Source organism: Mustela putorius, unplaced genomic scaffold, assembly GCF_011764305.1.
Source record: "Mustela putorius furo isolate JIRA1106 unplaced genomic scaffold, ASM1176430v1.1 tig00001069_pilon_pilon_pilon, whole genome shotgun sequence".
In the NCBI taxonomy this organism is placed as follows: Eukaryota; Metazoa; Chordata; class Mammalia; order Carnivora; family Mustelidae; genus Mustela; species Mustela putorius.
Window position 1 is genome coordinate 2,150,622 of NW_025421558.1, and position 14,766 is coordinate 2,165,387.

Consider the following 14,766-nt stretch of genomic DNA (forward strand, 5'->3'; position numbering starts at 1 on the left):
TCTGCAAGCCTCCGTTGCAGCAAGTGTCCTCTCCCTCTCCTTCCTGAGACTCCCTGGCTCATTAGCGGGACAGCAAAAAAGTACACAGGGTTTCATTCTCGGCTCTGCCACTTACCCTGACGTGGAGCGCATTCCCTAACCCCAGGGAACTTGAGTTTGCTCCTCTGAAAAATGGGGATATTAATGCTCTTCCCCAGGCCAGCACCCCTGAGAGCCAGTGCCCTGGGGCGGAGCACGGGATGGCAGGTGGGGCAGCATTCAGTGACTGGAGGGGTGTGGTGGGATTGCTGAGGTGGAAATGAGCTAGGAGATGAGCCTAACGGGTCAGGGAGGGGTAGCTTCGGTCCTCACCCTGCTCCACCTCTGCACCCCACCCCTGGCTGCCTCAGAAATCCACTCTTGTATCGCTTGGAGTTTTCTTTTTCCTCTTGGACATTTCTCCGAGGCTCCGGGTGACCAGCTGTCCTGGTTTGCTTTCCGCACTGAAACTCCCCAATCCTGGAAGAACTCTCAGAGCATGGCACACCTGGAGGGTTGGTACCCCCAGACCCATGGCACAGAGCTGAGCCAAGGAAGGCAAGCGTGGGGGCCTATGTGCTGTGCCCTGCTGGGCCCCACACGTGTCCCGCCCCTCGACGCCACAGCCTTCCTCCGGAAGCTTTCCTACCCTCGTTCTGGAATGTGAAGGTACTTCTCCCCATCTCACAGTGAAGAGGCTCCTGGTGGAACCACACAGATCCTGCTCACACCAGTTGTCCCGATGTAGGTGTCCCCTCTGTGACCGCGGAAACCCGGAGGCCTCGTCAGCCACCTGTCTCCGCAGTAGCTGACGCACTTGTTCATCGAAACTGTGGTCTTCAGAATAGAACGGACTTGCCTTGCGAGTTCAGGAAGTCTATGCATCTTAAATCATCAATTTTTTTTTTTTTTTTAAGCTGCCAAATACAACCTCCCTAATCTGTGTGTCTGAAAAGGCATAAGGAGCTGTTCATTCTGAGAATTCTATTTCCGCCCATTTCCATTTGTTTGCATGCTCCATTCCAGCCGAATTCACTGCTGGCACATTCCCTCTGGGTGGTTCTGAGTGGGGCTCCCCAGCGCCAGGAAGTCAGGCTTTCAGGAAGCCCGTGGGTTTGTGCTCCAGTGACTTCCCTGCTAAAATCTTTAGTTCTCTGACTCCTTCCTTAAAGGCGGCATCTGCAGCTATCCGGGAAATGGGTAGAATTGAGGACTTCTCTGCTTGTCATACAGAATGCAAGTGAAGATGTAAAGCGAGGTCAACCCTGAAACTTTCTTTAAGCCACCAGATTGCTTGGTCTAATCAGCAGAACCTTAAAAAGTAAAAAAAATACACTTCTTAAAATATATTTTATTTCTTATTTCAATAAATACCTGAAATTCAGAAGCATATAAATGTGTAATTTGGAAAATAAAATTCTGTGGCCATCCAGTCTCTGAGGCAATCCCTTCCATTTTTCTCTAGTTAACACGTACATATTTATACAAATATAAACAATCGTATGCTGCTCTATAAACTTATTTTTTAACTTAGTACCACATTGTAGGTATTCCTTGTCTATACAGAACTGCTGCTGTTTAGTGGATGCTGGCGTCCATATTACAAGTAAAATCTCATTGAACCCCCTTGAATAGAACCTTTGAGCCAGGTCCGAGTAGTGGTGTAGCTATTAGTGTTCTCTAACTTGTTCTGAATGATTTTAGCATGAGATGCCGAAGTGGTTACTCATTAATTCAGCTTCTTAAACCGGTGACAAGCAGTTTGCCTTTAAGTTCTTGGAACTGTTAATTTTCCAACTTTGCTATAGACCATTTATTACTAATTATATGTGGCAGATAGATAGAAGAAAGAACTCTTTGTTCCAAAAACCTAGTTAAATGCCTGGCTAGTCTGATTAGTAGGAGGGTTTTTTTGTTTTGTTTTGTTTTGTTTGTTAAGATTTATTTATTTGAGAGAGTGCAGAGCAAAGAGCGAGGGAGACAAGCTTACTCCCCATGGAGCAGGGAGCTCACTGTGGGCCTCAATCTCAGAACCCTCAGATCATGACCTGAGCTGGAACCAAGAGTCCTATGTTTACTGATTGACCCTCCAGGCAGCCCTGATTCAGGCAGCCCTGATTAGGGGGAGGTTCTTACGGTCAAGAGAACATGAAACCAACCATCTAGTTGGCCCATTTCCACGTGTATCAGCACCTCAGAAACTTGGGCTTGTTATTTTTATTTGCTTTTCAGTTTAGTACCTAAAATGCTTAAAATGAAGACCTCTAAGCATATTGAAAGTGCTGGTAGTATCCTAGGGAACTGGTCTTCTATAACCTTGACCAACATGTTTCACACAGACTATCCAGGAAATACACAGATTTGTCATGAGTTCCAAATGTGGTTTTCTGAATCTTCCAGTAATCACTATTTCAGCTGCTGATATCTGGGATCAGAGAAATCCAGAAAACCTAGATAAATAGGTAACAGCTACAAAGTCAAGTGGAAAAAACAGTTTTTGTATTTTTTTTTTTTTATGGAAGTAAAACTGACATACAATGTTACATTAGTTTCAGGCGTACAACATCATGACTTGACAGGTCTTTATGTTATGCTATACTCATCACAAGTGTAGCTACCATCTGTCACCATATAGCACTGGCCACACCATCTGTTACACTCCCCGTGCCGTCCCTTTCATCCCACGACTTCTTCCATAACTACAAGCTTGTACCTCCCACTCCCCTTTACCCATTTTTTTTAAAGATTTTATTTATTTATTTGACAGAGATCACAAGTAGGCAGAGAGGCAGGCAGAGAGAGAGAGAGGAGGAAGCAGGCTCCCTGCTGAGCAGAGAGCCCGATGCGGGACTCGATCCGAGGACCCTGAGATCATGACCCGAGCCTAAGGCAGAGGCTTAATCCACTGAGCCACCCAGGTGCCCCTCCCCTTTACCCATTTTGCCCATCTCCCTACCCCAACCTCTCGGGTAGCCATCAATTTCTTCTCTACATTTATGGGTTTGATTGTGCTTTTTGTTTGTTCATTTTGTTTTTCAAATTTCACATATCGGTGAAAGCCTATGGTATTTGAATTTCTGGCTTATTTCACTTAGCATCATACTCTCTAAATCCATCCATATTGTTGCAAATGGCAAGATCTCATTCTTCTTTATGACTGAGTAATATATTCCAGTGTGAGTGTGTGTATGTGTGTACCCTGTCACTTCTTTATCCATTCATTTATTGAACATGTAGGGTTCTTCCATAGCTTGGCTGTTGTAAGAAAAAAAAAATGCTGCAATAAGCATAGCAGTAAAAATATCTTTTCAAGTTAGTGTTTTTGGCTTCTTTAGAATTCCAGCAATGGAATTACTGTATCATATGGTATTTCTGTTCTCAGGGTTTGTTGGTTGGTTTGTTTTTGTCTTTGTTTTGTTTTGTTTTAAGATTTTATTTATTTATTTGACAGACAGAGATCACAAGTAGGCAGAGAGGCAGGCAGAGAGAGAGGGGAGGAAGCAGGCTCCCCACCAAGCAGAGAGCCCGATGTGGGGCTCGATCCCAGGACCCTGAGATCATGACCTGAGACGAAGGCAGAGGCTTTAACCCACTGAGCCACCCAGGCGCCCCTGTTTTTGTTTTTTTGAGGAACCTCCATACTGGTTTCCACAGTTTCCATTTACATTCCTATCAACATTGCATGAGGGTTCCTTTTTCTCCGCATCCTCACCAACACTTGTTATTTTTTTATTGTGACCACTCTGACAGGTGTGAGGTGATATCTCACTGTGGTTTTGATTTGTATTTCCCTGATGATGAGTGATGTGGAGCATCTTGTCATGTGTCTGTTGGCCATTTGGTTGTCTTCCTTGGAAAAATGGCAACTCACATCTGCTATCCATTTTTTAATTGTTTTGGCATTGAGTTCTGTAAGTTCCTTATGTATTTTTGGATATTAACCTCTTTTTTAAATTTTTTTTTAAAAACTTATTTGACAGACAGAGATCACAAGCAGGCAGAGAGGCAGGCAGAGAGAGGAAGGAGAGCAGAGCAGAGAGCCCGATGCGGGGCTTGATCCCAGGACCCCGGGATCATGACCCAAGCCCAAAGCAGAGGACACCACCCAGGCGTCCTCTTTTTTTTGTTTTTTAAGATTTTTTTAAAAATTTATTTATCAGGGGGGGGGGAGAGAGCGAACACAGGCAGACAGAATGGCAGGCAGAGGCAGAGGGAGAAGCAGGCTCCCTGCTGAGCAAGGAGCCCAATGTGGGACTCGATCCCAGGACGCTGGGATCATGACCTGAGCCGAAGGCAGCTGCTTAACCAACTGAGCCACTCAGGCGTCCCCGGATATTAACCTCTTAATGGATATGTCATTTACAGATATTTCCAATAGGTTGCCTTTTTGTCTTAATAGTTTCCTTCGTTGATGGTTTCCTTTGTCTGTTGGTATAATCTCAATTCCTTATTTTTGCTTTTGTTTCTCTTCCCTGAGGAGACCTATCTGGAAAAATGTTGCTAAAGCTAATGTCAAAGAGATTACTACCTCTGTTTTCCTTTAGGAATATTTTGGTTTCATGTCTCACAGGTTTTTAATCCATTTCAGCTGAATTTTGTGTATGGCGTAAGAAAGTGGTCCAGTTTCATTCTTTTGCATGAGGCTGCCCGCTTTTCCCAACACCATTTATTGAAGAGACTGTCTTTTCCACATTGTATAATTTTGCCTCCTTTGTCATAGGTTAATTGAACATATAATCATGGGTTTACTTCTGGTCTTTGTATTCTGTTGCATTGATCTGTGTCTGTTTTTGTGTCAGTGTCATACTGTGGTTTTCTTTTCTTTTTTTTTTTTTAAGGTTAATTTGTCAGTGCACACCCACAAGCAGAGGGAGAAGCAGGCTCCCCACTGAGCAAGGAACTTGATGGAAGACTCGATCTCAGGACCCCGGGATTGTGACTCTATCTGAAGGCAGTTCCTTAACCAACAGAGCCACCTAGGGGCCCCAATATCATACTGTTTTAATTACTATAGTTTTGTAGTATATCTTGAAATCTGGGATTGTGACACCTTCTGTTTTGTTCTTTCTAGACAATGCTTTGGCTATTTAGAGTCTTTTGTAGTTCCATATACATTTTAGGATTATTCTAGTTCTGTGAAAAGTGCTGTTGGAGCACCTGGGTGGCTCAGTGGGTTAAGCCTCTGCCTTTGGCTCAGGTTTTGATCTCAGGGTCCTGGGATCAAGCTCCACACTGGGCTCTCTGCTCAGCAGGGAGCCTGCTTCCCTCACCGCCTCTCTGCCTACTTGTGATCTCTATCTCTCTCTGTCAAATAAATGAATAAAATCTTGGGGAAAAAAATGCTGTTGGCATTTTGATAGGAATTGCATTGAATATGTAGATGGCTTTGGGTAATATGAACATTTTAATGCTACTAATTCTTACCATCCATGGTATAGCTTTCCATTTGTTTGTGTCATCTTCATTGTCTTTCATCAATGTTTGATAGCTTTCAAAGTATGGGCCTTTCACCTCCTTGGTTGAATTTACTCATAGGTATTTTGTTCTTTTTTGGTGCTGTTGGAAATGGAACTGTTTTCATTCTGCTTCTCTTTCTGCTACTGTATTAGTGTATAGAAATGCAACAGATTTTTGTATATTTTGTATTGTGCAACTTTACTAAATTCATTTATCAGTTCAAATAGTTTTTTGGTAGCATCTTTAGGGTTTTCTGTATATCGTGTCATGTCATCTGTAAACAGTGACCATTTTACTTCTTCCTTACCAGAATGGACCCTTTTAAATCTTTATCTGCTTGCTGTCGCTAGAATTTCCAGTACTATGTTGAATCAGAACAGTTAGAGTGGATATCCTTGTCTTGTTCCTGATCTTGGAGGAAACACTTTCAGGTTTTCACCATTGAGCATGATGTAAGCTATGGGATTTATGAATGGTCTTTATTATGTTGAGGTATGTTCCCTCTAACCCCACTTTATTGAGGTTTTCATTATGAATGGATGTTGTACTTCATCCCATGCTTTTTCTGCTTCTATTGAGATAATTATGTGGTTTTTATCCTTCCTCTTGTTAATGTGATGTGTCATGTTGAATGATTTACAGATATTGAACCATCCTTGCATCCTTGGCTTAATCCCACTTGATTGTGATGAATGATGTTTTTCTCATATAGTTGATTTCTGTTAATATTTTGTTAAGGATTTTTGCATCAATGTTCATCAGAGATACTGGTCTATAGTTCTTTCTCTCCCTCTCTTTCTTTTCTTTTGTTTGGGGGGGGTGGTCTTTGATTTTGGTATCAGGGTAATAATGGCCTCATAGAATGAGTTTAGAAGTTTACCTTCCTTTTCTATTTTTGGAATAATTTGAAAAGGATAGGCATTAAATCTTTTTTTTTTTTTTTAAGGTTTACTTATTTGTGAGGGAGGGAGAGCACAAACAGGGGGAGTGGCAGGCAGAGGGAGAAGCAGGCGCCCGCCCCATGGACAAAGGAGCCCTATGGGGGACTGGATCCCAGGACCCTGGGACCATGACCTGAGCTGAAGGCAGATGCTTAACCAGCTGAGCCACCCAGACATCCCAAGTCGTCTTTAAATGTGTTGTAGCATTCACCTGTGAAGCCATCTGGTCCTGGACTTTTGTTTGTTGGGAGTTTTTTGATTACCAATTCAATTTTATTACTAGTAATTCTTCAGTTCAGATTTTCTATTTCTTCCTGATTCATTTGTAGAGGAGTGTATGTTTCTAGTAACTTATCCATTTCTTCTATGTTGTCCAATTTGTTGGCATATAAATTTTCATAATCTCTTACATTTCCTTATATTTCTAAGGTATAGGTAGTTATTGCTGCTTCATTTTTTATTTGATTCCTTTCCTTTTTTTTGTTTTTTGTTTTTTGTTGTTGTTGTTTTTGTTTTGTTTCTGGTTTTGGTTTGCTTTGGTTTTCCTTTTTTTTTTTTTTCCTTAAGTTTAGCTAATACTAATTTGGTTTATCTTTTCAAAGTATCAGCTCTTGGTTTCATTTATCTTTTCCACTGTTTTTTTTTTTTTTCAGTCTCTATTTTACTTCTTTCTGCTCTAATCCTTATTTTTTTCCTTCTGCTCACTTGGGGCTTTTTCTTTTTCTAACTCCTTTATATGTATTGTTACATTGTTTATTTGAGATTTTCCTTGTTTCTTGAGGTAGGCCTATATTGCTATAAACTTCACACCTAGATCTGCTTTGGCTAAATCCCAAATTTTGAATTGTTGTATTTTCATTTTTATTTGTCTCTGTGTATTTTTAAATTTCCTCTTTGATTTTTTTCATTGGAGTCTTTCACCTCCCTGATTAAGTTTAGGCATTTTATTCTTTTTAGTGCAATTGTAAATGGAGTATATTCTTAATATGTTTGTTCTACTTCATTATAGTATATAGGAATACAACAGATTTCTATATATTATGTATTCTGCAACTTTTTTTAAGACTTTATTTAGCCTCGGGGCGCCTGGGTGGCTCAGTGGGTAAAGCCGCTGCCTTCGGCTCAGGTCATGATCTCAGGGTCCTGGGATCGAGTCCCGCATCGGGCTCTCTGCTCAGCAGGGAGCCTGCTTCCACCTCTCTCTCTCTGCCTGCCTCTCTGCCTACTTGTGATCTCTCTCTGTCAAATAAACAAATAAAATTTTTAAAAAAGACTTTATTTAGCCTCATGATCAGACTATTACACTTAGCAATCAACAACATGGTTGCCAAAAAAATCTACATTAAAACTCTTTGTTGGAATGCTTTATACTTTCCACAGAACAGAAACTAAAATCACCTGTTAAACAGTTAGTCACAAATACAGTCCTTAAGTTTTTTGCCCAGACACATGAGTATTGTCTAAAACATGTCTTCTTTGTAGCAGCTTCTTTGCTGAGTTCACAAATTTTTGTGACCTGTAGCTTTCCTGTCACTTCTCTGGCTCTTCTTTCCTGCTAAACTTTGTTTCCTGGCAGTAATTAAAACCTGCTACTGCCGTAGCTATTGCTGCTGCTGGAACCAGCATAACCACCTTGGTTTTGTGGTTTGGTGAAGTATTGGCCTCCACCACCATATGGGCCAGAGTTTCTGCCTCCAACATGTCCTCCTTTCATAGATCCAAAAGTTGAGGATGGATTGTTGTAATTGCCAAAATCATTATAGCTTCCGCCACCTCCAAAGTTGCTTCCATCATTACCAAATCCATTATCGCCATTACCATTGCCCCATATGCACCACCACCTGGACTGCCACCAAAGCCACCTCACCCACTGAGTTTCCTCTACAACCAAAGCTGTCATGACCACCAAAACCTTCCCCACGTCCTCCTCCAAAGTTTTCAGAACCACTTCAACCTCTTTGGTTGGGAGAAGCACTACCCATCTCTTGCTTAGATAGGGCTCTCCTTACTTCCCAGTCATGGCCATTCACAGTATGGTATTTTTGAATGACAATCTCATCTACAGAGTCATGGTCATCAAATGTTACAAAAGCAAAACCCCTTTCTGCCACTGCCCTGGTCAGTCATGATCTCAATCACTTTGATGTTCCCATACTGTTCAAAATAATCTCTTTAGATGATGTTCTTCAATGTCTTCTTTAATGCCGCCAACAAAAATCTTTTTCACAGTTAAGTGGTCACCAGGTCTTTAAGAATCTTCTCTAGAGACAGCCCTCCTTGGTTCTACAACTCTTCCATCCACCTTATGTGGCCTTGCATTCATGGCTGCATCCATTTCCTCCACAGTAGCCTATGGGACAAGCCCAAAGCCTCTGGAGCATTTGGTGTTTGGATCTCTCATTACCACATAGTCCATAAGTGTTCCCCATTCCTCAAAATGGCTCCTCAGATTCTCTTTGGTTTCAAAGCTCAGACCTCCGATAAAGAGCTTCTACAGCTATTCAGGCTCTTTGGGAGACTCTGATTTAGACATGATGGTGGTGGGAGGGAGACTTTAATGATGCTTACTCGGCAGCGACCATGGGCAGAAAAGCAGCATTCTGCAACTTTACTGAATTCATTTATTCTTTCTTTTTTTTAACATAATGTATTATTTATTTCAGGGGTATCAGGGGTACAGGTCTGTGAATCATCAGTGTTAAACAATTCACAGCATTCACCATAGCACATACGCTCCCAGTGTCCATTGTCCCTCCCCTCCAGCAACCCAAAGTTTGTTTCCTGAGATTAAGAGTCCCTTATGGCTTGTTTCCCTCCCTGGTCCCGTCTTATTTCATTTTTTCCCTCCCTGACCCCTATAACACTCTGCCCTTCCTCTCAGATTCCTTATATCAGAGAGATAAAATAATTGTCATTCTCTGATTAACTTATTTCGCTTAGTGTAATACCCTCTAGTTCCATCCATATCATTGCAAATGGCAAGATTTCAGATTTTTTGATGGCTGCCTAGTATTCCATTTTGTGTGTATGTATGTGTGTATGTGTGTGTGTGTGTGCACGTATACACACACACATATGTATACATCTTCTTTATCCATTCATCTGCTGATGGACATCTAGGCTCTTTCCATAGTTTGGCTATTGTGGACATTGCTGCTATAAACATTCAGGTGCACATGCCCCTTCAGATCACTACATTTGTATCTTTACGGTAAATACCCAGTAGTGCGATTGCTGGGTTGTAGAGTAGCTCTATTTTCAACTTTTTGAGGAACCTCCATGCTGTTTTCCAGAGTGGCTACACCAGCTTGCATTCCCACCAACAGTGTAGGAGGGTTTCCCTTTCTCTGCATCCTTGACAACACCTGTTGTTTCCTGACTGGTTAATTGTAGCCATTCTGACTGTAAGGTGTGAGGTGTATCTCACTATGGTTTTGACTTGTACTTCCCTCATGCTGAGTAATTTTTGAGCACTTTTTCATGTGTCTCTTGGCCATCTGGATGTCTTCTTTGCAGACATGTCTGTTCATGTCATCCATTTCTTGATTGGATTATTTGTTCTTTGGGTGTTGAGTTTGATAAGTTCTTTATAGATATTGGATACTAGCCCTTTATCTGATACATTGTTTGCAAATATCTTCTCCCATTCTGTCCCTTGTCTTTTGATTTTGTTGACTGTTTCCTTTGCTGTGCAAATGGTTTTGATCTTGATGAAGTCCCAATAGTCCATGTTTGCCCTTGCTTCCCTCATTTATTTCTAATATCTTGGTGGTGTCTTTAGGGAAAAACATAGGGCTTTGATCAGACAGAACTGCATTTAAGTCCCGTCTTTTCCATTTCCTAGCTACATGGGCATGTTGCTGACTTAAGTAAAACATTAGGGAAGGATTGCTAAGTACAATAAGTATATAATCTAGTAACTGGCACATAAAATCTTGACTAAATTATAGTTCTCTTTCTTATTTGTGTGTTACCTTTTAAATGTGCTAATTTTTCATACCACTTCAGCAGCAACAATTCTACCAGGAAATCTCACTTTTCTTGTTAAGTATTTTGTCATTTACTTATTCATTCAGTCAACAAATACCTGTTGACCTATCACTATGCATCAGGGACTGTGTTAGGGGACACAGAGAAGAAGAAGGGCTGACCTGGAATTTGACCTCTGTTTTTTTCCTGAGAGAAAAGGGTAAATGTGCCGAAATGTTCATAACTAGTAAACTAAGGAGAGGATACATATTAATTGTACTTGCCTTTCAAAACTTTTCTCTGAATTTAACATGTTTTAAAATAGAGTTGGGAGAAAATGTATTTTTGTTCCTTGGCAGTTGTCATTCTTGAAAACCATTACCACTTCTCGGTTTTTCCACATGCCTTTTATCAGGCTGTTCATAGTCACCTTGCCAAGAGCCGTAGGAGAGGACCACTAAAGGAATGTGCTGGGGATGAGAGGGGACAGTGAGACAGGCCTGGAAAAGGAACAGGTGTGGTTACCTGGAGCCACACGGCAGGGGCTCGGGGCAGCTGGGCTCTCAAAGACTGAGGGGGAAATGGAGGTGGAAACCGAGGGCAGGGCTCCAAGTTTTGGTCCTGCCCTGTTCATTATCCAATCCAGCCAACTCTATCCAGTCGTCTCAGGGTGTGGGCTATTTGTCACATTCTGTGCTCACCACCACCAATCACTGACTACTGATCCAAGCTTAGAGGTTAAACATTTCAACAGCAGCCTTTGTGTGACTCTTTGCTTTGCAGAGTGAACTTTGCCAAGCTCATTAGTCCTGTGGACGGTGAGGCTTGCTCTGTGCTTGATGGCATTGCAGTAGGTTGTGGATGAGACCTTGCTGAGACGATGTGTGTAATGTGGTTGGCGCAGGGCTTGTGCGTGGTACCTACATAGTACATGTACAACGGTGTACACACCTAACTTTATTCAATGGCACAATGACACATCTGCATGCGCACACAGAAAACTCTGATGCCTCTGCCTCCCCCATACCCACATCTAGTTTGTCAGCATATTTTGTCCTCTCTGCTTCCAAATACATAGCCTAAATCAGACCACATTCATGCTCTGTGAGGCTATACCTCCATCTCTCGTCCGACCCCTGTAGCAGCTCTCTGATGGCTCGTCCTGCTTCGGCTCTTGTCCCCTCACCCCCCAGTATGTTCTGCACAGCAAACATTGTCAAGCTTAATGGATAATATCACCTTCCACCTAAGCCCCCCTATAGCTCCCATCAGCCTTGAGTAAAGCCCCACTCCCACCCCTCACAGCATGGCCTGTGTCCTGCCTGCTCTGCAGCCTCACTCTGTCTCTCCACATTGCTCACTGCATTCTAGCATGCTGGCCTTTCTGTCCCTGAGACTCACCAGTACTTGCCCTCCCTTCAGTCTTTGTGCTTGCTCCCTCTGCCTGAGATGCTCCTCTTGCGAGTGTCCACATGCTGCCTGCCTGCCCTTCCGGTCTCCATTCAGATGTCATTTCCTCCATGAAGTCTTCCCTGACCATTATCTTAATTCTGTGTGCCATCCCCACCCCCACTGGTCAGTAGTGCTTGCCATGATCTAAAATGATCTTGTTTATTTCACCCTTGTATGTCTCCCTTATAGAATGGAGCCTCCGGGGAGGTTCACTGTCCATTGAGCACACAAGAACCTTGTGTCTTGTTCAGTTTTAGTCTGTAACAAAATAGCACACACTGAGGGGCTTAAGCACCAGAAATTATTTTCTTGCAGTGCCAGAGGCTGGAAAGCCCTAGATCAAGGTTCTAGCAAGGCAGTTTCTGGTGAGTGCTCTCTTCCTAGCTTGTAGACAGCTGCCTTCTCCCTTCTTGCTGCAATCTCTGAGTATTTGCTCCCATTTCCCCCTTGCATCCCTGTAGAGAGATAATGAGTGACAGAGCACTCAGGTGTCTCTTCTTATAAAGACACTAATCCTGCTGGATCAGGGCCCCATCCTTATGACCTCATTTAACCTCCATTACCTCCTTGGAGGCTTCATCTTCAATTATAGTCCTGCTGGAGGTTGGGGCTTCAATATAGGAATTTCAGGATTGGGCAGCGGGGATTGGGGATACACATATTGGGCCAGCACCAGAACCTAGACAACAGCCTGGCACGGAACAGGCACTTAGTAAGTATTTGCTCAATAAATGAACGACTCCCGGCAGTCCCCTCCCCTGTCAGCTCCTATATAAGTTGCCTCCGTTTTGTCACCGGGTCCCGCAGGTCAGGGCGTGTCACTGTACATCCCCCAGTCCGCCATCAATGCCACGGTGGAGGAGGACATCCTGCTCTCGGTTGAGTACTCCTGCCATGGCATCCCCACCATCGAGTGGAGGTATACATCTAACTGGGGAGCGCAGAAGATCGTGGAGTGGAAGCCAGGGACTCAGGCCAACATCTCCCAGAGCCACAAGGACCGACTCTGCACCTTCGACAACGGCTCCATCCAGCTCTTCAGTGTGGGCGTGAGGGACTCCGGCTACTACGTCATCACGGTGACGGAGCGCCTGGGGAGCAGCCAGTTTGGCACCATCGTGCTGCACGTGTCAGGCAAGACGGGGTGGGGGGTGAGGGGGGGTCCCCCCCGCTGAACTGCCAGCCCTGGTGGGGGGGAGTGATTCATGATACTCAAAGAGACCTTGTCTCCCCGTTCCCCTCCCCGCCCGTAGAGATCCTCTACGAAGACCTCCATTTTGTTGCCGTCTTCCTGGCTTTTCTCGCTGCTGTGGCTGCGCTGTTAATCAGCCTCATGTGGGTGTGTAACAAGTGTGCATACAAATTCCAGAGGAAGAGAAGACACAAACTCAAGGGTAATTCTCTGGGCCCTGTGATCATCCATTCACGCATTCATGGTTGGGGGATGCCTGTTAGCCTGGTCTCCCCAAGAAACCCCCCCCCCCCAATCCCCGGGCTGATGGGCACCTGCCTGGGCTTGTCTCTTGTTTTGCAGAGAGCACCACCGAGGAGATCGAGCTGCAGGATGTGGAGTGTTAACCAAGGCTGCGCCCAGTTCCATTCCTACCTCAGAGGGAAAGTGTTATTTTTCCAACAAAAGGGGCCAACATGGCGGAACCACCCTCCCATCCTCCTGTTGGCCAGCCTTGACCAGCCATTCCTGAAGGCGCTAGGGCTGTGAACAAAATCAGCTGTGTGGAGTTGAGGACTTGGGTTGGACAAAATCAGTTCTAGCACTCACAAGAAGTTCAGGGAGGCCTGGCTGCTTGCTCAACTGCGCTCTGGGGCCGAGGCCAGGGCACATCCAGACGGAGCGTGCAGCCAGCCCTAACAAGCAATCTGTGTTCTTCCCGCCCAGCCTCTGCCCGGGGAGCTTCTGTGAAAAGTTCTACCACGGTTTGCCTGCCGGGCAGAGGTGGAAGCTGCGAGGCTGCCTGAGGTGCTCAGAGCAGGGCCAGGCCCTGGGCTGGAAGCTTTAAGGTGAAGAACTTCATTTGTGCATGAGGGACCAGCACTGGAAACAGGAATTAGGGAGAAGATTGCTTTTCTCTTCCTCTCTTATTCTGACATTAATTGGATTATCCCCTCCTATGGCCTCAATTTAAACCAGTGGGAGGAACCGGGATATTCTTAGCCACTGTGGGCAGCAACTGGTGTCCAAAGGACTTCCTGACAAGCTGGGTCATGGTACTTGTGTGAAAGTGAGCCTGCGTGGGGGCTGGAATGACTGGAACGTTACCTGAGGCTTCAGATCTCCGCCCCTCAGTCACCAACTCTTTGTTTCCAGTCAGGCCCTTGCGCTCTCCCAAGTGGGCTTAGGGATGCTTGCCGCTCACCTACCTCACCAGGGTATCACATGAAGCCCACAGTATGCATGGAGCTCCTGGGCAGTTGAAGAAAAAGCATGAAGATTCTTCAAGGATCTGGAAAGCAATAAGCCTTCTACTGAACGCTGCCAAGTGAGAAAATGCTCTGGGGTTCTGGGGCTCCAGGTGAAATGAGGGACTGGCTCAGAGCTGGCCTTGGCTCTCATTCTCTTAGCTTGTTAGTCACTGTGTTTACTTGAAAGTGTCTCCATCCAGCCTTCGATTTGGCAAGCTCTAAAGTAGGAATGAATTTATTTTCCATTCTTTCTCTCTCCAACATTCTTAGCTACAAACCAAAGGAAGTACCCCAGTTACAGTGGAGGCCAAGGTCAGGAGCTAAGTCCTCAGCCTCCAACTGCAAATTCACCCATGCAGACATGAAGGAGAGCTAGAACATTTCCTCCTCTTTTCCTTAAGTCCCCAATGTCCCATCTCTTCTGCTTGCCATGTGGCAAGCAAGAAGTTGCCTGGGGAAGTTGGTAAGAAGCCTATCTCTAAATAATCCAAGGATACAAGAAGAGCTC

The 14,766-nt window shown here is 44.2% G+C and overlaps 1 protein-coding gene across 1 annotated transcript in view; it reads left to right on the forward strand.

Moving 5' to 3' along the window:
• The window catches only part of VSTM5 (V-set and transmembrane domain containing 5), a 36,349-nt gene that overhangs the window by 20,737 nt on the left and 846 nt on the right, over positions 1–14,766 (forward strand). The window contains exons 2-4 of the mRNA XM_013061963.2: positions 12,645–12,971; positions 13,091–13,231; positions 13,372–14,335. Coding sequence (XP_012917417.1) covers positions 12,645–12,971; positions 13,091–13,231; positions 13,372–13,415 — 512 coding nt within the window. The 3' untranslated portion in view covers positions 13,416–14,335. The remainder of the gene's footprint in view (positions 1–12,644; positions 12,972–13,090; positions 13,232–13,371; positions 14,336–14,766) is intronic.